The 27,816-nt window shown below is 29.0% G+C and overlaps 1 protein-coding gene across 4 annotated transcripts; it reads left to right on the top strand.

The window, feature by feature from the left end:
* Positions 1-1,080: 1,080 nt before the first annotated feature.
* On the top strand, positions 1,081-27,816 carry LOC145189563 (uncharacterized). 4 transcript variants are annotated; one of them, XM_090086654.1, is made up of 21 exons: positions 1,081-1,223; positions 7,417-7,521; positions 7,762-7,968; positions 8,086-8,171; positions 12,479-12,750; positions 12,884-12,943; positions 13,572-13,674; positions 13,822-13,901; positions 13,989-14,529; positions 14,687-15,821; positions 16,292-16,373; positions 21,252-21,364; positions 22,315-22,447; positions 22,746-23,128; positions 24,255-24,941; positions 25,247-25,356; positions 25,711-25,878; positions 26,455-26,764; positions 26,840-26,935; positions 27,035-27,099; positions 27,232-27,816. In XM_090086654.1, exons 1-21 carry the CDS (start codon positions 1,182-1,184, stop codon positions 27,398-27,400), a joined length of 4,947 nt encoding a protein of 1,648 aa, XP_089942780.1. In that variant the 5' UTR covers positions 1,081-1,181; the 3' UTR covers positions 27,401-27,816. The 4 variants fall into 4 exon arrangements, with proteins under 4 accessions (XP_089942780.1, XP_089942779.1, XP_089942778.1 ...); XM_090086653.1 differs by having other exon boundaries at positions 12,884-13,336; XM_090086652.1 differs by having other exon boundaries at positions 12,884-13,336; positions 13,569-13,674.

Genomic DNA, 27,816 nt, shown 5'->3' with positions numbered 1-27,816 from the left:
TTTGTTTGTCCTGTGATAAGCAATATTTCAGACAAACAAAAATGATAATTATAAAAAGTGATAATAATGAGCTTATATGCAAAAGTTTAAGTTTAAAAAAGCGATTTAAAACCAGCTTTAAAAAAAGTATGACGTGTTATTATAAAATCCTATTGCAAGCCGTTAGATAATATTTGATATTTTGTTGTAAAATGTCCAAATAAAATACGCGGTTTAGTCAACTGCTAAAATAATCAGCCTAAGCTAATTTATTTCAATTTTTCTTGGCGCGTTTTCTTCAAGTTTTGTTAAAGTATAAATAACTACGGAGGAACAACCAACTTTATTCATATATTCCGTTGAGTTGAAAAAGTTACATCTAAAAAGTGCCTAACCATTAGCTTTTAGGCCAGAAGTCGGTCTAATATTACCTTTATTTGGCTGAATCACTTTACACTTGTGGCAAGCTTTTTATCATTTTTCAGGTGTTTCTTACATAAATTTCATTTCTATCTCTTCATGTTCTTAACTTGAATTTAATTCAATATTACCTAAAAAAATGTGTGTAATTATAGTTTTAAAGTAAGATTTTCTTGAGGAAAATTTTACAATTTGTTTAATATCAAATGAACCCCCGGGTCTTTAATTATTTAATTACTTTATGGAGTCATCGTGGACACACACTCTTAAACAAAATACGATCTTCACAAAATCACCATATAATTGGATTTGACTACCCGACAAATCGGATTTGTTTACTGCGATTGACAGATTTGATTAAGAGACTGACATCAACCGGGCTGCAATATTGTATTATATATAAGCATACTCAATCTAAAAGTAAATAAACATTAAAATATAATTCAGTTAGAGCCAAATAAAGTTTTTTTTTATAAATTCTGACTTAAATTAACCAGGTAGGTTACAGTCAAAGTTAGGAGAAGCCTGTAATGTTAAGCATATTATTTTTCAGTTTGTTTTTTTTTGTTGATTTTTTTAAATAGCTAAAAACATTTTTTACATTCTATTATTAGCAATATTATACCTTGTTAACTACATACATATATTAGCTTACCTACTTGCTTTTTATTTTCACATTCTAGTTAAGTACAATTATCTAAAAAAATATATTTTTATCAAACATGAATTTTTATAAAATAATGATATTAACAGTTCAATGCAAAATCAATGTGTTCTATTAAATGATGGAAGATGAAACTAGGGATGGCTATAATCCAACAGAGGTTTGAAAACAGCTTCTTTTCTTACATGTTTTTATTACATTAGTATAAAAGACTCACACACACGCACACGCACACATACACATACACACAGACAAAATATATAGAAATATATCTTTACTAGATGTTTAATACTTCTAATTTTTTTACTGTGTTTTTACTATGTATTTTTTATTTTTCAATGAAAGTATGCTATGATTTTCTTTTCTTTTTTACCAAAACATTTAATCTCTGTGTGTGTACATACATACATACATACATACATACATACATACATACATACATACATACATACATACATACATACATACATACATACATACATACATACATACATATACATACATATACATACATACAGACACATACATACATACATACATACATACATACATACATACATACATACATACATACATACATACATACATACATACATACATACATACATACATACATACATACATACATACATACATACATACATACATACATACATACATACATATATACATACATATATACATACATACATATACATACATACATATACATACATGCAATCATACATACATATAAAATCAGATGATTTTTACCATTCAAGTTCAAGGCTTCATTGGAACTTTCAGGCTCTTTAGAAACAATTCTAATTCATGTTTTAGACAAACTTTAGATGACAGTTTCCATGCACCAGAATTTACTGAATGCCATAGCAATTCACTTAGATTATTCAGTGAACGTGAAACAGAAGTGGTGCATTCAAAATTTAAAGATACCTGGAAAAGATACAAAAGAAACAAATCATATTCAGAGCATGACTTTTGCAGAGCATTGTCAATTACAACAGCAAACATTTATAAAGTCATTGAAGAAAATTTTCAACTACATTTCAAATTGATACTTGACTTTAGATAAATTAGATTTTATATTAGATTTTAAATTAGATTTTAAATTAGATTTTAAATTAGATTTTAAATAGATATTTGAAAGTTTTTAGCAAGGTAAAATCCCACCAATACATACAAGTGTATCCATGATTTGCACAGAATTTTTATTGAGTATTATCTATTCAGATTTTTAATATAAAAATACATCTAATGTTTATGGTATTCAATATAAAATTATCTACTTATGTAGTTTTGACTTTTATTTAAAATCATTTATGAAATGCTTAAGGTTAAAGAAAAAAATTGTTTTCCTGAAACTTGTTAATTGAAATTATCATTTATCAAAAGCTTAAAAATTGAATATCTCTTAGACAAAGGTAAAAGATTTTGATATTTTACATATTTACTCAACCATATGCACATATTCATACCTCTGAAAAGTTTTCTTGGGAATTTTTTTGTGCAGAACAATTTTTCAAAATGAAATACCACTTCCATTATTTATAATAAAAGCAAAGTAAAGTAAAGAAACTGTGAGTTAAAAACAAGTAATAGTAGCACAACTTTTTCAATAATTAAAAATAGGGTTTTGAATTTAAAGTTATAATGAAAAGTACCAAAACACTGGTATTTGCTGACATTACAGATAATAGTTTCTGTTCTGAAAAATGTAACGTAAATTGATATCTTAGTCTCAGTTATTCTGAACATTGAATGTAATAGCCCTTTTTTATTTGAAAAATATCTTTTTAAGATTTTTTTTTTTTTTTTTTTTAAATTAGGACTTAAACAATACATTGTTTAACAATATTGTTTATTCCTAATTTTTTTAAATTAGGACTAAACAATAGGAACTATAACTAATAGGAGTTGAGCTTGAAAAATATGCTGTTGGGTGATTCCATGTGAAAACATCCAGGGCATGCAACCCTAAGTCTCAAATTTTGCTGATTTTTAAACCACTTAAAGATTTTAGTAAATTATGAACATCCTGAAAATTTTATCATGTAATTTCAATCGGTTCCTAAGATATAGCTATTTAAAGTTTGCCTCCAACCAACAAAAATCTGCCATTTTTAAAAATGGTTTTGGTCCTAGTTTCTGTTATATGTGTGTTGGAAAGCTGAAAATTTGTACCTTTACATATTTTGGGCCCACGAATCCAATGAAACAACTTAAAATATTTAATAAGGAACATAACACCTAAAATTTAAATGTTTACCACAATTTTACTGGGGCGAGTCCAACCACAAAAATGCTGATGTAGATTTTTTTTTTTTTTAATTTTTTTTTAGAATTTGTCCTGAATAGTTAAGTTATAGTTATTACAAATAATTGGAGAGTGGTCTTTTCTAAAACAGAAATAAAAACATGATCAAATCTACTTAAGTTTAGTGCTTAAAAACAGGTATTTTGATAAATTAAACTAGAAAAAAAGGTGTAATTGTTGTTTCTCACATTAACTAACTTCACATTCATATATTGCTAAATGCTAAACTCGCTATTTGAAGGAGCTAAAAAATAATTTAGGTTACAATGAATGTATTATACAGCCAGGTTTTGCAGTGAACTATCAATTTGTTATACAGGATGAAATACAAAGTTATCATTGGAATAAACAATGTACACTACATCCTGTTGTTATATATTTAAAGGAAATTTCTAAAACAAATATTCAGCATAAGTTGTTCTGTTTTTTAAGTGATGACAATGATTATGATACATGCTTTGTGTATGATATTCAAAAGAAAATTGTAGAGTAGATTAAAGAACATTTAGTTGGTATCAATAAAATTTATTATTTTTCTGATGGATGTTCTGCTCATTATAAAAACTATAAAAACTTTATAAATCTATGCCACCATAAGGAAGATTTCAAGATTACAGCTGAATGGGTGTTTTTTGCAACTAGCCATGGAAAATCCACTTGTGATGGCATAGGTGGAACATTTAAAAGAATAACAGCAAATGCAAGTTTGAAAACCAAATATTGACAGTTGATGATATGCTTGAGTTTTGCATCACCAATATAAACACAATCATTTTTTATAAAATTACCAAAGAAGCAGTTAATTCAAGGCAACAGCAACTAAAGGAGCAATTTAAAATAGGAAAAACTGTTCCAGGTACCAGAAGTTATCATCATTACATACCCATTTTAAAATTTGAAATTAGTTTTAAAAGAAAAAGCGAACATAAATGTGTTGACAGATTTATATTGTCAAAAGCCAGTAATGTCTGATGTTGCAATTGTACTAAATCTAAATGATTTTGTTGCATGCAAGTACGATTCTTTTTGGTGGATAGTAATGGTTACAGAGATAGATATTACTACAAATGATATTCAAATTAAGTTTATGCACCCTCACAGTCCTTCTCAAAACTTCATTTGGCCACAGATGGATGATATCTGTTGGTACCATTGTCAAGTTTAATTGCAGTAATCAAAGTTCCAACAACAAAATCAGGGCAAACATATAACATTAATGTGAATGATTATAATGCTATAACTAATAAATTTTAATTTTTTTGAGTTGCTAATTTTTAAATTTTATATATTACTTTTGTTTCTTGAACTTCTTTCCAAGTGCTCTATTTGTTTTGGAGCCTTTTTTTAAGTTTATTTGTATTAGTTTGATAAATATGAAACCAATGTTTTGTCAGTAAAAAATTTAAGTATATTTGAAGGTGTTTTTATTTCTGTTTTAAGTTTGCAATCTGATTTTTTCTTATAACTCCAACTAAACTATTTAATACAACCTCTGAAAAAAACACTTAAACTTGCGATATACATCTGCATTTATAAAATCTCCCCCTTTGAAACAATATATTTTAGGATTAGATTCTATAAAATTACAGAAACAGCTAGTCAACAACAACTAAAAGTAGAGTTTGATGTTGCCAAAACAGTTTCAGTTACAAAACTGTCAAATTACACCCCTTTTTTCTCGTTTAATTTATCAAAATACCTGTTTTTAAGCACTAAACTTAAGTAGATTTGATCATGTTTTTATTTCTGTTTTAGAAAAGACCACTCTCCAATTATTTGTAATAACTATAACTTAACTATTCAGGACAAATTCTAAAAAAAAATTAAAAAAAAAAAAAATCTACATCAGCATTTTTGTGGTTGGACTCGCCCCAGTAAAATTGTGGTAAACATTTAAATTTTAGGTGTTATGTTCCTTATTAAATATTTTAAGTTGTTTCATTGGATTCGTGGGCCCAAAATATGTAAAGGTACAAATTTTCAGCTTTCCAACACACATATAACAGAAACTAGGACCAAAACCATTTTTAAAAATGGCAGATTTTTGTTGGTTGGAGGCAAACTTTAAATAGCTATATCTTAGGAACCGATTGAAATTACATGATAAAATTTTCAGGATGTTCATAATTTACTAAAATCTTTAAGTGGTTTAAAAATCAGCAAAATTTGAGACTTAGGGTTGCATTTTCAAAAAAAATTGGATGTTTTCACATGGAATTACCCTGTTTACAACATATAGGTAATTGTCATAACCGATATTATGAAACTGCCACAAAAAAAGAACCTAAAATGGAAAGTGGAACAGTTTAATCAAATTTTTTACCCATAACTCTGCATGAACAACTGGTTGAAAGGTTGAAGAAAACAGAATTTAAAAGTTTATCTAGTATTTAACTTAAATGTTGAGATGGTTTTTAATAAGCTTTTAAAAAAATAAAGCTTAGATTATGTTAAAAGTTATTTTTAGGAGATAAACACTTTGGATAAGCATAAACACTTTGGATAAGCATTTAACACCAAAAAATGAAAAGCTTATCAATTTTTTATCTTATAAATGACCATTTATTTAATTATTATTAGAGAATATACCTAAATGTAAATTTTCTTGACAAGAGACCAATCACATTTCAACAAGATATGTTTACAGGGCGAATTTATGAAAAGTTTAGCTACTTTTATTACCGCTTCATTTAGTTGTGTACAGTCTTTCCAAATTAGACTCATTAATGTCAATAATAAGTGACTATAAAGGTATTTATTTAGTTTTAAATTATTTGTTGTTAAAAAACACATTTCAGCCTATCAGTAAATATTACTGAATAAAGGATGACAAAATAGGAAGAATTTGACTCTTGGATCACACAGCAAACCAGATGTGGACTCCTTTAAATCATGAGAAATTTCAAACCCCTAGCTCAACACTAGTTGAAATTAGTAAAGTTGGGTTTGACAGATCCATAGGTCAGTGTATATACAACAAAGAAAACTAATAACAACATAGAAAAATTGTCTATATTGAAAGATGAGTCAATGTGCCTTTAGTGGGAAATGCCACTTATATTGTATTCTGATATCACTTTATACACACACTTGGACACTGTAGTGTCCAAGTGTGTGTATAAAGTGATAACAGAATACAATGTAAGTGATAAGGTGAGGGCTTTTGGAGGAGGCAAAACAATTACAAATTTTTTTTTTTTTGGGGGGGGGGCTGTTTCAAGGTAATTGTATTCAAAAAACTAAAGAACAATTTGGATAGGTCAATTGTAGGTCTAAGATGCCTGACCAATGTTGTACATAATGTGCTCTCTAAAGACAATCAAACTATTATTGTCAAAATGTGTAATCACTTTTCTATCTAGACTGTTCGTGTACAGTCTTTTCTTCTAAGGCTAAAGAGTTAATTGTTTGTCAGAATTTAATATTGGTTGAACCTTTAATAGAACTCCAACATTTTGATTGGGTATTGCTAAGCACAAAAAAAAATTGAGCGAGTATTTTCATTCATAAATTCCATATAGGCAGAGGAAAGAAACAGACTCTCTTTTGAAATCAGCTAATGCTATTTTCAATTTCAGTGTAATATTTAAAATATTTCTTGTAGTAAATTTTATAAACTAATTCTATGGGATACAGAAGAAGTTACTTTCTTCTTTCAAAGTTCTAAGAAACATGAGTTGTAGTAGCATTCTTGACTCTTGCCATCTAAAGTGTAATTAGGTGAATAAAGTATGTGTGTTCTATTCTTTTTTGTTGTGATAAATGGTGCTAGTAGCAAAAAATAGCAGTTTGTTTTTCTACGACTAAAATCTTTTTTTTTTGGAAGGGGGGGGTAGCTGATTCCGTTTCACATAAATATGTATTAAGTTTCTGTCCTTGGGTAATGGCAACCCTGTCTCCAGATATTGCAAGTTATTGTTTGCAGTATTTTAAGCCACCAAAGCAGCTGTTTTTACTATATGATATTTTTGTGAATTTTGTATCTGACTGCTGAAGTTCAAGATATGTTTGATGATTGACTTTAATTTTACATTATTAGGCAAAGTTTTGTGCTTCCTTATTGTGGTTTGTCTGTCATGTTGGAGAGGATGTCAATTGCATAATAATTCCAGATGTAACAAATCCATTTGAAGTCACAAAACTGGTAGACATGAATATTTTAAGTTTTAAGAAAAGTTATGTTTAAGAATTAAATTTTTTTAAGGCGATACTTTTGATATGGCATCTTATGTATTTATATCTACTATATGAAAAAAATTTATTAATTTTTTGTAAATGAAATAAATATTATATATTGTATTAGCTCTGTCTTTATATTTTATACTTTCTTAAATAGCATGCATTTTTTGTTAAGTAAAATTTTTTTTTCCTTTTACTGTGAAAGGGCACTGTGAAAGTGAAGTCAACAGTTATTGAGTATCTAACATCAGCAACTTTGTACCTTGTTGTGGTTCAGAGTATAACTAAGGCAAATCCTGGATCATTTTGGGACTTGCTGCAGGTGTTGTCTCAAGATGGGATTTATGTTATAGATTCTAATGATGAACCTGTTTCTGAGCATGATCTTGTTGCTATTCAGCCATTTAACATTGTAAGCAGTATTTTTAATTAAATTTTCAAAATATTTTGTTTGTTTTTTGAAAAGATTTTTTTTTTTTGCATTTTTATAAAACTATACAATTTTTTACACAATTTTTATACTTTGTAGCTGGCTCATCTGGCTCTCATGGATGCAATCATGAAAATGCATTCAAACAGCTTAGTTACAATTAATGATATCATAACAGCTATCAAGTCAGTTAATGTTTCTTTGCTATTTTTTTTTTTTTTTAATGCAGTACATAAACATGAAACATCTCAGCAAACTTTTTGTCTCTTGATGCATCATAATACATCATGAAGTTAGATATGTAGTCAAATGAGAGCATTTTTATGTTAACCCGGAGCACTTTCTTTCACAATCTTTTTTAACATTGCCAGATCATTTAAGGGAGTGTTGATAAGGATTCCAGTCATTATGTTGATAAAATATTAACCAAGCTTCTCCATTATAATTTTTTGAAGTAAATTTTAAATTAAAAATTTTTTTTTGAAGTTAAGTTTAAAATTCAAAAGCTAATTGAATTTTAATTTTAAAATCCCAAATTTACTGTAATTGCCTCAAGAAAGGAAATATGCATTTACATTTGTTAGTCTACACCGATAGCAGAAATATTTTCATCTTGCTGCAATAAGATTCCCTACAGAGATTTTAGTTCTATAAATAGTTTTTCAAATTTCACTTTCACAATTTGTTATGTGTCTAGCAGATTGTCAGGAATAATAGAAGAATAATTATTTGACATAATTATTCCTGTATATAAAATTCACAAAAAAAATCAAACCTTAGAGTAAAACTAAAAATGGCCTCATCCTGTTCAAATTGTCACTAAGATTTTTTTGAATAATTAAATGTTAACAGGTTGGCCATGGTCGTCAAAACAACTCCTCAGATTTGTTTTTGTTTTTCTTCTTTTAGTACTACTTATTATTCTAAATTATTCTTTTAATAGTACTGAGGGTCTATTCATAGAATTGTTTATATTTATAGTCTATATTGAGGCTAGATTATTTTTTGTATCTAAAATAAAAAAGTTAATCTTTTCAAGTTTTCAGGTAAAAATGAGGAATGTTTTCATTCATATAATTCTCATTTTACTCAGAATACCTTTGAATTCTTGAAACTGCTTGAGATTGCTTGAGATTTTTACTTTTTGTATGTTACTATTTTATAGGCATGTTAGTAATTAGTTAATGAAAAGGTGTATTGAAATAGCTTTAGTTTGTTGATTTCTATAATTAATCACTAGAATAAAAAAACTTTTGCATCACAGAAAGTTCCAAAATAGCTTGATTTATTCATTTTGGTTCAGAAGTATAACAACAATGTTTAGTAATTAATTTAAAGCAGTTTACAAGTTGCTACAAGTTTTTTTTTTTACTAATGTCCCAGTGATTGTGAAACACTGTTTAAATGTTTAGATTATTATTTCTAAAAATCATTGGAGCATGCTATGACTTTTTATTAAAAGTAAAAAATATTATTTTAAAAATGTCATTGTAAAAAAAAGTTCATTGTAAAAAAAGTAAACACGCAAATAAATTATTAAAATAATAATCTGATAATACTTGTGTGAAAAGTATTCTCCCAGTTTTACATTTCAAAATTTTTTAAAATTGTTCTTGGCTATACTAATTTTAATTAGCAGCCAAAAGATGGGCTTGGTTTGACATTTATATTTTAAAAAATAAACAAGAAATTTTGTGTGCTTCTGTCTGCTATATTTTTACTAATAGCAGGTCATTTGTTTTGATGTTCATTATCTTTTCTGAACATTTGTGAATAAAATTTGTTCTTTTCATAAATAAGCTGCACTCTGAGGCCTCTCTGATCTATAGAAAATTGCTATTTACTTTTGCTTGAAGATCTTTATATTTGTTTTCCTTGATTAACCAACTAATCTCCTAGAGAAACTACCAGTTTTGTTCTTAGAAATTTTGAAAAATTAACTTTCTCAAATATCATCATCAATAGATCTAATCAAATGTTTAAATGAACTTACCTTACTAACTGGTAGTTAATGAGGGTGCTATTATCTAGTCTTAAACCAAAATTTCTTCATTAGGTAGAGAACTCAATGAAAACTTCTATAAAGACTATCCTCACAGTTTTAAAATTTTCATCCAATGGACAAGAAATAAAATCTGAACATCAACTTCTTTTTGGTAAGTATTTGTTTCATATTGGAACCCTGTTGGAGGTCTAGCTTCGTTTCTTTCAACAAGAAATATTTTCCTCTCAGCCACTTACAATAGAGGTGTTTTTAAATACTTTAATGTACCTTTTAAAGTTTGAGCAAAAAATTTAATGAAAAAAGTTCTTAAAGTTTATGGGCTACTTTAGAAATTACTAATTAATGCTTTGTTCTCTAAACTAATGGTAAAATAGCATACTTTATTGATGAATTTGTTCTCTGTTCTGGAGCCCCTACACTTAGATCTGGAATATTTTTTGTGGATATTTCTACGAACAAAATGAATAAAAGAAGCTATTCTGTGATGTAAAAGTTGTTTTGCCTGGGGTCTATCACTAATCTCTCAATATTCTTGGGCAACATAAAAATTTTGCTATTCTCATTTTTTACATACACTATCATTTTGAGTTGAGGCTTTAAACCAAACTTTTTTAATCAAAAATGATTTTATTTACAGAGTTAAATATTGGTATTTATGGTAAATTGTGTGCAGAAATACCCATATACTATCAGTAATTATTAAGTATGCATTTTTTAATTGGTGGTTTTACTTTGGAAATATTGAATTTTAAAGTACTTAGTGATCTTCTTATCATTACCTGGTTCTGGTTTCTATCACCATTTAGGCCTTTGTAATTTATTGCTGCTCCTTAATTAATTGCCATTGATAAATTTGAAAAAATCTAGTGAACTTGAACTATTTAGTTAAAAAATTTAATTTTCCTTTAATTTTTACATTCTTACAAGTATAATTACCTTCACAGCTTTATTTTTTTTTTCCAACAAATAACAAAAATAAAAATTTTGAATTATTATTACATATTTTTTTTTAAAACAATCCAATACTAATAAATTAAAGAGTGACAAAGTGCAGCATGACCAAGAAAAACTCTTTCTGCTGATAATGATGAGGCTAGTTGCAAATAATATTCCATACAAGTTTAGCTAGAAGAGGATTAGTGTTGGCTATCAGTTTCCACCATTGCAGGGTCTTTGTTTTTTTCTTAAGCCAAAGCAGTGCTGAGTTATTTATCTAATTCAATTCTGATGTCAGATTTTCTAGCTTGCTGCTCAACTGAGCTGCAAGCTAGAGAATCTGACATCAGAATCTAGCTGAGATTTGTTCGGATATAATAAGTGATAACTTGAAAAGCTGGATATTCTTCCTTATCAAATATGAATGCTAAGCTACTAAGTCTTTTGAATTACTTTTTTACTTCATGTTGAGCGGCATCTTTAATCAAGTCATAGAACAAAAGTAATTTCTGCCTGGAATATGTTGTACTTGACTTGACAGCAATTTGACTTTATCAACAATTTGTATTTTTAAATTTGTTTTTGAACAAATCCGATTTTCATTTAACATTACACAGTAAGTTTTTGAATCCACCATGTTGTTAAAATAATATTAACAAATTGTTAACACCGTGTTAATTTCATGACGATTCATTATTGGACTAATTTATATTCTCAAATAGTTATTGTGTTTGTTAAATAATTTTGTTAAAGTTTATAAAGTTGATAACTTTGTGAAACTTGATGGAAATATTTGAATAAGTAAGAAAGTTAAAAAACTTGAACTGGAATTATTTTTTTTTACTTATTTTACCAAATTTGACAAACTTGCATGTGGTTCTCTGAATGATAATGAAAGTTTTGAAAGCAAAATTGTAGAAGCACTTTCTATTATTAATGTTAAATTAGAAAATTAATGAATCTTTTTACTTCTTCTCAACTTAATACATTACTAATTACAAATGCACTAACATGTTAATTAAATGATTTATGTATATGAAAATATTTCATTTTATTTATTAGACAAACATATCCTTTTTTTTTTTTTTTTTATGTTGTAATATTACTAAGTGTTAATTATTATTATTTAATTATTTTTATGAATTTACTTGTTTAAGTAATAATTACTCTGTATTATGTAATTATAATACAGAGTAATTATAATACAGAGTAATTATAATACAGAGTAGTTATAATACAGAGTAATTATTACTAAAAGAAGTAATCTCTTCAGTTAATCTATTTCAATTTGAACAAAAATTAAGGTTTGAAAAAAAAAGTTTCATTTGAAAAGAATTTCATGGTAGATTAATACAAAATTATATTGAAGTCAATATCTTTTTTGTTATAAATAAATTTTATTGAATTTATATACACAACATTCTGTTCCTGTGTACTCCTTAATATCTTACAAAATGCACCAAATCAAACTTTAGAATGAAAGCTAAAATAGTTCTTACCAATAGGAGTACTTTTTTAATTATTTGTATCTAGTTTTCAAATTTTTTACAGAAATTTCTCTACATTTAATGCTTCAAAGGAGTTGCCTTTTGATCTTGAAGATGCATTATTATTATGGCTCAATAAAATTAACCAAGCTAACATGGTTCTTATCCAACAGCAATACAAACAACAGGACAAGAACCTGGCAAGGATACCAAAAAGTCAACTCATTGAAAGAAGAATGTTTCCTCTTGTGACTGATCTTCAAGCTTCACTTCAAGACGGGAAAACATTGCTTTCCATAATTTTATTCTATTTTGAAGGGTACCTGACAGTTGACAGTAAGAATAATTTTATTTTTAGCTGTTGAATTTAACAAGAAAATTTTTTTTTCCTTTAACTTTATTTTTACTTAAATTCAATATTTTTCATAGTAAAAAAGGTATATTTATACACCATCATTTATAAATTTAGGTATCAAGCTGGCTAGTACAGTTTCTTTCAAAGATCGTGTTTACAACATAGAACTTTTTCGTAAGTTATGTGCTGAGCATTTGTGTACTTCAGTTTTTGCTTTGAGTCTTGAAGACTTTATATATGCCGATGATCATCTAAAAATCAATTTCATATCGCTGCTTTGCGAGATATTTTTTGAACTTGAGATTGCCAGGAAGTCTGTTATTGTACAGACTGATGAAAATGAGGACGTTATGTTGAAAAAACACACAGTTGAGACAGTCGATTTTGAAACTAAACCTCACGTTTTACAAAATAATTATGTTAGGAGCCCTGATCTAGTACATGAAGCAGATTTAAGAATCAAAATGGAAGATCAGAATGGGAGTGCAATAAAAACCGGAGTGCATCAACCGTTACTTTCAAAACGATCTAAAAAGCAGATGGCAATGTTTCAGACAGAATCTCGAAGTATTTTTAACTTATATTGACTTAAAAAAGTTGTAATTTGTCGCAGCCCGAAGCAGAAAATAATTTTTGATCTGTAATTTTGATCTAAAGTAGAATTCTCTTTAAATTTTATTTTTAAGATTTTCTCGGTTATTTTGAACTCTCGCGTTTATACACTATATGGGGGTGAGGGGGGTGATTTCTTTTTTTTTAAAAAAAAAATCTCATATCTTGATTGCTATTACTTTTTTAGTAGGTTCGAATTCTGATCACTTATCGAATGCAGTGCAAGTATTTGAACACAAAAATCAACCGCAAGATGAAATTAAGAGCAAAAGCAGAATATCGTTAGATTTTCAGTAAGTCCGTGTAAAGCCGCTGAGAAAAGAATAACTTCATTGCAAAGCTTAAGAAACCCCAGGAGATATGTTGTCCTTTAGCGTTTCCAATATCTAATGATTTAACATTCAATGATCTTCTAATGATTTTTTTTTAAATTAATTTAGACCAAGTTCTGCGTCTTCACGATCTAACTTGTATGGAAGTTCGGAAAAAGATCAGTTTTATTCAGATGCTAAACACGGGGGTAAATTTACAAAAGAAAATCAACTTAAAATTTTAATTTTTTTACATTTTTTTGCTCATCGTTACTCTAAAAGTCATGTGATTTTAGTTGTGTTACCTCAAACGTGTGATCATCAAAATAAACACACTCCTTTGAATTCGAGTTACAGTGATGGTGTTAAAGCAGTTAACGACGGTGCTAAACACCAGATCATATCTCACGGTTCTTCTTTGCAATACGACTCCCGCTACTTTGCTCACCAAACAAGCAAATCAGTTCAACAATTTTTGATTACAAATCAAAATGACTACATCGACAACAGAGAAATGTCGAGCGAACCACGGTCTTTTACTCATCAGGATGACGATAGAAGCAAATCCCAAGAGAATGATGCTTGTTACAAGGACATCTCGAAAAAAGATTTTAATTCTGTCAATGACTATGAAGAAAAAAGCCGTGCAAAAAATACTACTTGTCGTAATTCTCTTACAGTTCAACAGTCTAGGTATACAGGAGAAACTGATGAAGATGATGCTCTTTCAACAATTACCGAAGCTACAGAGCCAGAAGCTCCTTCATTGTATTCTTTCCATTCTTCTTCAACTAACTCAAGCACAAACACTTTAAACTATGGTTCAAGCATGGAAAGGTACTTTATCTTTTGTTTGTTTTTTTAGCTTATTTTAGAAAAATAAAGTACTTAGTTCTACACAGTTAAATGGATTATTAATGTATTTACATTGTTAAATAAATAATTGGCACTAGGAAATATAATTGATAAATGAATTTTTTTGCTAACTTTACAGGCTAGACTTAGGCATACAAAAAGAAAGGGACTACTTTATGGATGATTTTAATATGAATCCATATCAGTTAGACTACTTGGGAAATCAATTAAATATCAATACTTCAGGGGTTGAGCCCAGTTTATCAAACGAAAGCAATTATTTAAAAAAGATTAGTGCAGATTTAAACAACTTCCAAAGTGATCAGGCTTTAGATCTTACTTTAGTGAACGATGATAATCACCTTATTGAATCACAACATCAGATCACTGACGATTTACTTAAAGGAAGTTACACAATTAATCGATTATCAGAAGACGCTGCTATTGCTGCTGGTTTGCCGGTCATTACGAAAGACAATAATATAAAGTATTCTCAAGATTATTCTCATTTTCAATTTTCTTTTGACAATACTCGAAAACAAAAGCTCAGTTATAACTATATGTCAGAATCTGATGAACTTATGCGTTTACCTTTGTATCAAAATGACGAGCTTACTTGCACCGTTAGTAAGTCATCTCGGCAGTTTTCTCCCCCTCATTCTCTTTCTGAGCGTCGCACGTCAGAAGATCTTCCTGCGTTAACTGTATCTTCTGATTTGCAGAACAGTGTTTGCGTTAATAATACACCTCCAGAAAATTATTTATATAAAAAAGATGAAACAGTATCTAGTAATGATGCTATTCAAGGAAGTGAAGGCCGCGTTAAACTTGGGTATGCCGGCGATAAACTTGGGTATGCCGGCGATAAAAGAACTGAATATGCAGATGTTTTTTTCCCAGAACATAGAGAAGAAGAAAAACACGATGAAAAAATACCTATTATAAAAAATACATATGAATGTCAAAAAATGAGCAATAAGAACTCATCAGTTGGTGAAAGAGCTCCATTATATACTTCACCTGAATCAGTTTTACCAAGTTTTAAAACTGGACTCAATGGAGACATTACTCTCACTCAAAGTTTGCTAAATCATCCATCCTTCGAATTATGGCCGTTTGTGTTAAATGATAATCAAAACAAGATGAACGGATTGTCTTTGGAAAAGATCTATGCAAGAAATCAACGACATCATAATGCAACCACGTGGTGCGAAGTGTTTGATGTACCGAAAGTGGAAATAAATGATAAAGAAATAGAGAATCTGTTTTGCAAAGTAAGCGTTTAAGTGCTATTATACACAGCAGACTTTTCGTTTTGTTTTTTTTTTAATCATAAACGTTACCACAAGCTTTCTAAAATCACAAAAATAGGAAATCTACAATAGTTAAATGCACCCAAAAGAGCGCTTATATCGTCGTCCGCCAAAAATCACTAAAAATGTCCCTCATCCGCACGCGTCCAGAACCTAGGTTTCTTACTATTTATTTCCCAAAGATAATAAAACTAAATAGTGACAAGTTTTAGTTACATCCTGTTGTGCGAACCATTTCAATATTATTTTCCTTGTGCTTTCCGCAGTCGTTTTTCTGTAGCCAACTGATTGTAAATAATAGTAAGGTTTTTTAATTTTATATGATTTATTTTGTAGCTGTGTTCTTATGCTTTCCGCATAGTCGTTTTTCTGTAGCCTACTGATTGTAAATAATAGTAAGGTTTTTTAATTTTATATGATTCTTTTTGCAGCTGCAGAGATCAAAAAAAAGAGCCAAATTTACCACCAAAAGATGGATAGATCTTGCTCAAACTATGCAACCTCTAAATGATGGTAACGTTTCACATTTCTTTCTTTGTAAACCTCCTCTGAATTGCGGCGTGCTTTTCATACCAACGTTTTCCGGTTTAAGTTCTCTTTTTCCGGATCTAGCTGAATACTAACGCAACACTAATATTTAGCGAATCAGCTTTAATAATTTTATAAGGATTTTGAAGAATGTCGTAGGATAACAAACAACTTAACAATTGATAGTTTGTCATCTAGATTCGTTTGTGAAATTTTTCATATGTGAATGACGGGGTTTAATGTTCAATTAACTTATTGCGCTCTTATGAAATCCTATTATCCATTATAAATCGTATTCTTTTAAAGCGTTTAAAGTTTGCCTTTTTTCGTTACGGCGTTTTTCTTGTGGTTTCTTGAGAAAATTAGATTTATCATGAACTTACCTCTATAAACGTACTCTTGCAAAACATAAACATCTTAAACTCACTAGAGATTAAACAATTCAAAACCAATAATTTAATAAAAAATCGAAAATTTTAATGTTATTCTATCGATCACTTACAAAATTTAAGGGATGATTTTTTTCTCTCTCTCTTTCGTCAGTTACAAATTGTTTTTTAAAATGTATTTGTTTTTCTGTCTAGTCAGTCTGATCTGTTGGTTAATAATTTGATACATTTTTTTATAATTGCGGAAAGTGTTTACACAAGAAAAGCATCATCATTTGAATGACGTCATTTAAATGCCCACTGATTATCTTTATTGAAAGCTTTTTTCGATGTACTTTCTCGTACTCGACATCTGGAAACTAACAACAAAACGGTTTTTCAATTTTTGATTTAAAAGGTTGTAAATAAATTATTATTTTTCACCGCAGAGGTTTTTATTGAAGTACAAAAATATAAAAGATTAAACAGAAATATGAGCCTTCGACAAAAATCTCATAAAAGCGTTATGTAAACACTGTTCAGAAATAGTGTGCTGAATGTGCTGAGTTAAGTTTTTTTGAGCGACGCCTCTCGACTGGAAAACCGCTACAAAAACAAATCGAACAAAAAAAAAAAACGTAATATAACTACAATCTATTGTATATATTTAGCAAAAAGTTGGTAATAATACTGTACGGTGACGTAGCGTCTGTTCTAAATTTTTACCGGTGTCTTATGAGCTTGAATTGTAACCGTCGGCTTACTATCTTAAATATATTTAAGTGAGACTTGATCGATGATGCGTGGGAGGTCAACATGCGTTAACGCAGCTTGAGGTTCTGTGAAATAAATGCAAGAAATCGGTTCAGCTCAAGAAGTCTTGGAGAAAATTATAGCGTTATCTTATAACTTAATGTTTAGTTCCAAAACCATTTCAGATGTATGGTTTCTACAAATAATATATGTAATTTAGAATGTTTTGTTGCGTAAAGCAGATTTTGCTAACTTTCGTTTGAGTACAAGGTAAAAACATGCAAGAATGCTCGATACGTTACTTTCAAGACCATATATAGGTTAGTAAAGGAACATAATTGCGAAACAATCACGCTCTTGATAATTTTTTATTTTCTAAACTTAATCAGCGTCTGTGCAATAATTGCTGCCAATGGTAACCGAATCAATATATGGAAATTACAGTTTGTTAAGCCTAAGAATTATTTTCTGACAAAAAATACGAAAGTCTTTTTAAAAAGTTTATTTAAATTTGAATTCAAAGATACAAAAATTTATATTTGTAGTTGCTCATATTTGGGTATTTTGTATGGTGTATTTAAGAATATTTTTAAGAGTTTTCCAAACTCAACATTATGTTCACACTTGGTGATGTTGCAGATATTTTAGATTCTGCTCTAAATACTGGAATCTCCATTGTTGATGCTTTATCAAAGCTGTCTGATGCTGCTGACAACAACGGAGAGTTAAACAAAGAGAAATGCCTTGAAAGCTTTAAAATTAAAAACAAAGTAAATAAAAATGGTGACAGCTTATTTATGCAAGCTGATCAGTATACTCCAGCTACTTTAGAGTTGGATTCATGTGAAACATCAAGTCATCAAGATCAGTTTTTTTTCCCTCAAGAATATTCAGGTTCTCAAACTTTTACACCTCAACCTCCAGTAGCACAGGAACAATTATCAGTTAAAAAACGCATTAGGCCTTCCACATTTATCCTTAAAGATTCTTCTATTAAAACTGCCAATGATGCTAAGTTTCATAGAATCCCAATCATTGATGCTCTTGATGATTTGTGTGTAGTTGCTGATGATGTGTTTAAAGATTTTGATGAAAAGCAGAAGAGTTCCTTTAAAACTGAAAGAAGCTTTGAACTAAATAATGAGAAGTCAATACAGTTAGAAGCATTAATTAATGATAAGGTAAATGAAATTTTGGAGTCATTTAAAAGGTTAGACTTAACTGTTGATCAAATATTGACACGAAAAGTTGTTACAGAACACTTAAAGCAGAATACTAGCTCTCATCTGTTGAAACAAACTACAAGGGTATCTTTAAAACATTCCAGTGCTGAAGGTTTCAATCCATGTAGTTTTAGTCAAAGCTCTGTCAATGTTCCTTTAGAAGCAAAAAGTTACCATAGTTATTCATCTAATATTGATAAGCGAAGTACATACATATTATCAAAAGATGGTGAAAATTGTGAAGAGAAAGGTTTGAATACTGACAATTCAAAAAAAAATATCCTTTCAGATTTTAAAAATTTTCAATTGAAAAATGAAGGTAATGTAAATAGTGAAACTGAAAATATAAAATTACTCAGCCACAATTTTCCAGATGAGCAAAAAAAAAGTGCTGATCTTAATTTTAATGACTTTATAAACCAAGAAAAGTTTTCAATTAAAAGTTCAATAAGAGACTATCCTGAGCAGGATGATGTAATATCAAAAAAAGAATTTTGTGTCAGGGATTCTCAGCATTTGAATGCTAAAGCTAAAAGTGATGGCAGTGAGTTAGAGAGCCATAGATTTTCAAATTATGAGAGTAATTCGTGTAATTACAATGATTCAAACTCATCTCTTTTGTATAGAAAAAAACATGAAACTCGAACTGAAAATCCTCTTGGTGTAAGGCGGGCTACTTACACTTTAAGTGACAGTTATCCAAAAGCTTCAACAGTTATAGCTACCAAAGAGCACATAGTTGATCCTGAACCTTTAGATGGGATGAATAGGTCTTCAAGTGATCCAAATTTATTAGATGATGAATATCAAAAAAACTCTTCTGAAAAGCTTTTTAGGTCATTCAGTGTATCAGAAGGTTTTCATCTCTTTAGTCAACCAACAATGTCCAACTTGAATCTTCTAAACTCAATAATGTCAACTTCTTTAACAAAACTTAATAGCTTGCAACTACTTCAGGAGGAGATTACATCAGAGCAAGAAGTAAAGTGCCAAAATTTAGACTGTAGATCTTTAGGATTTTCATCAGGTAGTTGCTCTAGTGATGAATATGTTGGAGATAAGGAGCGAGAAAATTCAAATGATTCTTTTAGTATCAGTTCTGAAGGAAGTACTTTTTCTACTTTGTCTGATGTTAGTGGGAGAACATACTCAATATCACCAGACCATGATAAAAATTACCCCCATGTTTATTTGTCAGAAAATGATCTTCAAAAGTTTCCTTTTTCAACAAATAGTGCTTCACACCCTCCTAAACCTTCTTACAGTAGGTCTATATCTTTCCCTATAGAAGGTCCTGTTAATGACTATTCTGTTTATGATATAGAGTTGCCTCAAATTGATAGACAAATATCTTGTGATAGCTCAGCAACTTTTACTGTACTCTATCCAGAAGATAATGGGGATGTATACACAGTTATTAAAAAAGAGAATTCATTCATTTTTATTGACTCAAATGAAGCATGCAATGAGATTACTGATACTGAATGTACATTGTCTGATGATACTGCAAATCCCTTGCATATTAATCCTCAACATTGTTATCAGCTTAATGATGTAAAGAGCTTGATATTCTCAATGGAAAGTAATGTCTCTAACAAGGTAATGTCAAACCCAAATAATAATGAAGTTCAGCTTGTAAAGATGAGAGAAGAAAAAGGAAGAAGAGGTTCTGCTGCTGAAAGAACTAATACATATTTGATCAATTCTTCACTCACAGTACCAGGCTCATCTGATACCTCATATTCAAGTTTTACTGACAGTGTTGAGGTTGAAAATAATGGTCACACACAATGTGCCTCTTTAAATCCAAAAAAAAAAAATAGTTTATCAAAGGCTATGTCTAATAATAGTAGTTATATTAACTCAAATTCATTACCATTCCAGATAGAACAGCAAACTGTTAGCAATCAAAAAGATAATGATATTTCTCAACATAAAAAAGCCAATACAGAGAAAGATAACAGTTCAAAGCAACTACCAAAGAATCAGAAATTAAATAATCAGGTTTCTTTAAAAAATGTCAATCAAAAGACCGAAAAAGCTAAACATACACAATTCCTGCGCAGAAAAATGCCTTTGGTGTCCTATCCTGAAGTTAAAAATAGTAAGTGTAGTGTGGCCTTTCTTAGTGGCTGATGTTTCTTAATCATATATTTTGTAGGGTTGAAAAAGAATCTAACAATAGCTAAGTTTGAAAAAAGAAAAAAGAACACAGTCGTTTTAAAATCTGTATCAACATGCTTCAGTGGAAAAATATTGCAGAGAAATGTCATTTTGACAAGCACTTTACTCTTTTTTTTGTTTTTTTCTAAGACTTAAGTACATTTGTAGATTATAATTGCATATGACTTGGTTTAACTCAATTATTCTTTATAAAAAATCAATTGAGTTGATGGTGATAGCTTTATACTTTATTGTATATGCTTATGTACACAATCTCCTAATGTAAAAATACTTCTGAATTTTTTAAAGAATCTTTTTTGTTTGTTTATTTTTCTGTGTATTATGTGTTTGTTTAGAAAATGACCCTGAGCCATTAAGCTCACGCTTGGCTGCATTGCGTATGCAGCTTGAGGAAAAAAGGCGTCAGTTTGAAGAAGAGAAAAAGCGCAAGCAAAGCGATTGGAACAAGGTTTGAGTTTGTTTTTTTTACTTTGGAATTTTATTTAATTATTTCTTCTTCTCTTGGGTGATTTTTTGTGCTGAAATTATTTTGCTTTTCATCACTTAAAATAATATTGATGCTAATTACTTGATATACGATATTGTGAAAACACCAGTAATGAGTAAATAATGTTTTCTATTTTTGAATCTAAATAAAACTGCAAACCAATGGCAAATTCTGAATACTATTTTTTTCTCTTGTTGATCTTGTTTGAGTTGTTAACAATCTTCAGATATTATTTATTCAGATTTCATTGGCGTTTAAAGATAAAAATAAACAAAGTTTGAAGAAGTGAATAATAAGAGCAAAAGTTAAAATATAATCACTACTAGAAAAAAGTTTATATTTTGAGTTTCATAAACAAATGCTGTTTTTTTTTTTTTTTTTTTGTTTTTTTTTGTTTTTTTTGATGAACAAATGTCATTTTTAATGTAAACATGTTGTTTATTTTTCAGCTGTTTCACACCATTATTTAGTTTTACATCATGAATTTTGCACTATATAGAGAAATATTTGAAAGTCTAAAAAATATTTTAAAATGTTAAATGCAACTTTTTTCTGATTGTAATGTTTTTTATAATAATTTTTTCTTTCAAGATTTTGTATGTTTGTTGGTTTTGTTTTATTTGTCAGCTGAAGTTTGTTTGTTTGCGTTGGTTTTGTTTTATTTGTCAGCTGATGTTTGTTGGTTTGTTAAATAACATTTTAAAGCATTTATCTTTCTCACTTCTAAACCTATGACTGATTCATAACAATTCAATGCTGATATTTTCCAATGTTAAACAATTTTCTTCAAGTTTTTATGTTTGTTATAATATCATTCAACAATCTCTAGAAAGATTTTTTTATATTTTTTTTATTGGTGATTTATATGCTTGCATAAGAAACAGAATAATATGTCAAAATTTTTTCTTTAGGAAAAAGCTAAGTTGCTACAAAATGCATTCTTTGAGGTGGTCTTCAGTGGAAAGGAGAACCAAGATCCAAATAAAACAATCGATGATTGCAAGCCAACTTCTGATATTTGCTTTGATGGTTTAGATAAAAAAGGTATTTAACTCTTCAGTGATGCCAAAATTCAGTATCAGACAAAAATGAGTTTTTGATGATTTTTTAGTTTCAAATTTTAAGTGAAAAAATTTTGTAAAACTGGGATCTAAATTAAATAGAATAGCTAATTATAATTTACACAAACTTAAGATATTTCTCAAAAGTTCTCAATTAGTTCTCATAATTTTAACTTGTGTAGTTTGTTAAGGTTATATGTAGTGATAAAAGGTTTTAAGCTACTTGTCAGCTTGTCAGCATTAACTTAATATTTCTAAAAGAAAAACTTCTTTTTTAATAGAACATAATTCTTTTCACTTAACAAATCTGGAAGCAGAACTTAAACCTTCAATAACTGCAGAAAAGTCAACTGAGCTCTCAAAGCAAACTGAAAAGAAGAAGGGTTTGCTTCGTTCATCTACTTCTCCAGGTGCCATGTGGTTTGTTGGTGTGGATGAGCAAGTTTACTCAAGTAATGACTCACAAGCATCTGCAGCAACATTTGCAAACAATTTAGTGCAAAATGAATGTAATTTGGAAAGCCCATTGAATAATCCAAAAGATGTTCTTCAGAAGAGTTCTAAGTTTACAGCACCAGTGTTAAATGGAGACACATTCTCACCTGAGGTTTCAAGTTATAAAAACAACAGTTCTACTAGTTTTTTACCTTTATCTTATACAAAAGTAAGGTTCATTCATGACTGTATTTGTCATAATTATTTAAATGCATTTGTTTTTATTTAATGCTGGTCAACCTCTTCTTAAGCTTTTGTTGTATTCTCAAGACAGGAAGGTAGTTAGATAAAGAAATTCAAATGTTACCTTGCTTCTTATATGCAGAATTAGTGTTTCTAAATGTAACAGGTTGTCTTTTTTAAATAAACATGATATTTTTTTCATTCATAAAGTCTGGATAATGGAGTTGGTGAAATGAGTTGACACCAGCTTAGGCCAAAAGATGTGTTTTTTTTCTATCTTCCATCAGTTATTGTTTTTGATCAAGTTAACTTTATCTAAATATTTTGTTACAAATGAAAATTTTAATTAAATGTCAAGTACTTTTTTGAATTATGTCAATGAGGTGCTATTTTCAATGAAGCAGAGCCTACTGGCATGAATTTCACTATTGCTAAGGTATAAATAATAGCATTAAAGTAGAAATATTGTTGTACCAAAAGTACTATTTTTCATACACAACTAAAAAACTTTGATACAAGGGACCATGTTGTTTGTGCTGTTGCTTTTTTGGCCATCTGAGGAGATATTGTTTTTAAGCTCTTCTTTTACAGTTAAATTAGTTTTTTTTGACTCCTTTATAGTAGAGTATAAAATAATGTAGCAGTTATAGGAAATTGTTTTTTTAACAGTTTTTTTCATATGTTTTAGATGACTTTTACTATTCACCAAAACATTGGTTAACAAAACAATATACCCATTCTTTTTTTTTTTTAGATTTATTGCTTTATGCTATTATCTGTTTCACTGTATTTTACATGAGTTAATTACATTTGTAGGGATTACGGTAGTGATGGAATGTCTTTTTTTCAGCTTTGAATATATAATCCTTTCAGCTTATGTAGCACAGTGCTTTTTTTTTTTCTTTCTGAATTTTTTAAGTTTAAAACTTCTTGTTGTTAATCTAGTAAATGATCTTTATGAGTGATTCAAATTATAGCTGTAATGCTTTAAAAAAGCAGTGTTTGAAATGAGACGAAGATGGTCTCATGAATTGGTACTGTTTCTTATTACAAATAAAATTAGTTTTTTTGTTTTATTTTGTTTGAACTATATATTGAGTTTTTAATATCAGGTTGATGAAGAGAAGTTGTTATTAGAAGCAAACAAAGTGGAGTTGAAACAAAGTTTTGACAATGAAAGTGAACCAATTTCTCACTCTGTTTCAAGTAGCTTAAACAGATTATCTTTAAATAATGGATCTAATGAGATGCTTAGTGACAATTATTTTACACCATCTAATTCATTTAATAAACAGTCAGATAATGGTTTAGAGGTTGAGCCATTAACAACTAGTTTAACTAATTTTTCACCAGTTTTTCCTGTACCTGGCATTACTTCATCAGGCTATGGAACAGTTACATTGGACCAAGACCATACTTCTCCTCAGACAGCATCATCTTATGCTAATTTTTATGAAAAGGTTCTTGAAGGCCTGCCACTTCCTTTGGTAAATAATTTTGCAAATTCTGTAGTTAATAGTAATACTAGTACATATAGTTCTAATAATTTTTCACAAGAGAATTTTTCTCCATCACCTGATAAGCATCAGGCTTTTGAATATCAATCAATAAATAATAATGAGGTACAACATACTCCGCAAAAATGTTCTCATCCCAGTGAGGCAGATTTTAACACCTCAGAAATGAAAGAAATGCCCTCTTATCAAAGTAATACTCCAAACATGGCTATGGATCAAGTTATTGGAGGAGATGCTGATAACAAGTCTCCACAAAGTTATGGCTTTACACTTGAAGAAAATGTAAGTGTTTATTATTATTATTATTATTATTATTATTATTATTATTATTATTATTATTATTATTATTATTATTATTATTATCATTATCATTATCATTATTATTACTATCATTATTATTACTATTATTATGATTGTCATAATTACTATTGTTATTATTATTATTATTATTATTATTATTATTATTATTATTATTATTATTATTATTATTATTATTATTATTATTATTTATATTATTGTTATTATTATTATTGCATGGTATATCGTTTAGTATAAATCTGCAAAAATGGAAAATAAAAACCTTTTAGGATATGACTCCAGAGCAACAGAAAAAGAAAGAAAGGTTTATTCAAAATAGAATGAAAAAGTTGCAGATAGAAAAAGAAAAGAAAAAAGCTGCACTCGAAAAGAAAACTCAGTACAGTTTTTGTTTTTTATTGTTTTTTTTTATAGTTTAAATTTTTTTTTTCTCTCTAGAAGCTGTTGTTACATGATCTTTCAAATATTAGGGCAATTTTCTTTTTTTTTCAGTGTAAAGATTACATTTTGTATTAATAGAATTAAATGTAATTTGTTATAATGTAAAATCAAGGTAGGAGTACTGTAAATTGAAACAGCTGGTAAATTTTAAGTAAGTTTCATATTGTTAAATTCATATTGGAATTCATTTTTTAACTTATGATTCTTTCCTTTTTTCAAAGTTTAATTTGAGAAAATTGAACAGGTATTTTTTAATGGAGGTTAAATGATATTAAAATAATTTTGAATTTAGAGAAGAAGAAAAACTGGTAGCTGCAAAATTGTTGCAAGAAGAAGAAAATCGGCTTGTTCAAGAGAAACTCAAAGAGCAGCGTTTACTCGATGAAGCAACTTCTCTTCAAAGTAAAATGTATAATAAACGGCTTCACGAATTAACTTACAACACCAACCAACCACCCAGGTCAGCGAGCATGCTTTTTTAATGCCTTACATTTTTTTGCTTTTTTAATGCCTCACATTTTTTTGTTTTTTCTTAACTTCGATTGTAATTTTTTTTTTAAAAAAAAAAAAACGAAGCAAATGCTAAATCGGCATTAAACATTCGATGTTAATAAAAACGATTTAAAGATTTATTTACTCAGGATTAACTGCGTTGTTTATTTTTTCTACTCGTTTTCTACTTCACTTAATGGTCACGTTTTAAATAGGTTAAAAGTAAAGGTTTAAAATACAAAAACTGCTCCTAGGTAGTTTTTAAAATTTTTTGCTCAGAATTTAAAAATACCCTGTGTAGTTGTGGTGTTAACTTTGTCTAAAATTCTGCAAAAAATTAATCAAATGCATATAAAACACAACTTGTTGTTGGTATCAGTTTAAAAAAAACGAAGAAGTTGTTTTCTTTTTTTCCAGTCATTAGATAAAGTTTATCTCTTAAACTGAAAAATGATGTTATAAGAAAAAAACTCCATTTTAATCCTAAAATTGTTATGGTGCAATAGACGTCATAAATTTTTTTATCATCTTTTTCAACGCATAGAAAGGAGCAGTTGCCAACAACCGTTAAACCACCAATGCAGCGAGAAGAAAATCGTACACAAACTTCCGTTCCTAATCATCCCGCTTATCGGCCTTACAGCTACACCAACGCTGAAACATTGTTTAACGCGTGCAGTTCTCCTATTCATGATGGTGCAAGTGCTGTTCAGAGTGTCTTTAGTGAATATAACGGGCCTATGAATTACCAAAAGCCTAGTGGGAAGTCCAATAAAAAGATAATGCAAAACGCAATCATGCATTGCTGTTTGTGCGGAGAAGTAAACAAAGAAGCGAAATCCAAATGTTTAGAAGTGAGAAATCTTCTCTCTTTCCTCAGAAATTACTTGCGAGGCAATATAGTGTATTTGCTTATATGTTTTATTTAGACAATAGCCCTCTCCGATGCCAATCACTTTCTTGTCCTGTTTCGAGAAGGCTTAAAGTTTCGCTCTGTGTATGCCTACAACCCAGAAGAACAAACAGTATGAAAATGTTCTACTTCGTGCAAGTTGTTGTTAAAATGAAATAATTCTTATAAATAGCTACTAAGATATTTTTTTGTATTTGTTAAACGTTTTTAGATAACACGAATATACGGAATTGGTCCAAAAATTCTCTCCCCAAAAATGATTTCCAAATATTACAAGTAAGCCCAAGTCATTTTAATGTGGTTGGTTAAAAATGTTTTTCGTTATGTCTTTTTTATCTTGCACAACATATTTTTTTTTTTTTTCCTTGTCAAATTTATACCCTTCATGTTAACAACGTATTTTTTTAGGTACAATAGCGGGGCTAAGGAGTTTTATACATTAGATACCAAACACTTGTCCATTCAAGTTGACGGTGTAATGATAAAGAAAGAGTTGTGGGAGAAGAAAAACTTTGCTTCAAAAACTGATTCTAATCTAAAGCCAAAAGCTCTCCAAAATAAGCCAACGCAGAGATAGTCTTTATTGAATTACATAAAATTTTATTAGTGCACAGCAGATGGCTTGCTGTAGACTTGGAGAAACCTATCAATCCCCTGGTTGTAAACATAATAACGTTGTACAGTTGAATTTATCAACAGGAGATAAAAGCGTTTATATTTTTCGATCATAAATTTAACGAGTACTTGAATGTTATAATTATTTGAGCATGTTTATCAGCATTTTTTGACTCGGCTTTTACAGGCATGTGCTTTAGGAGAAGAACTTCTTAGTTTTTTTCGTCACGTGCGATATTAGTTTATTTTATTATTTGCTTGTTTCTTTATGCTAATTTTCTATTGTCCTTGTAAAATGTTTATTGTAGACTATTCAAAAAAGACAACTAATGTATATATGTGGATATATCTTGCTTGAAATAAAAGTTACCTAAGTTA

Source organism: Hydra viridissima, unplaced genomic scaffold, assembly GCF_058129835.1.
Source record: "Hydra viridissima isolate aposymbiotic clone 2 unplaced genomic scaffold, HvirCarnegie_v1 scaffold_5, whole genome shotgun sequence".
Taxonomy (NCBI): Eukaryota; Metazoa; Cnidaria; class Hydrozoa; order Anthoathecata; family Hydridae; genus Hydra; species Hydra viridissima.
This window is presented reverse-complemented; position numbering and strand designations above follow the sequence as displayed.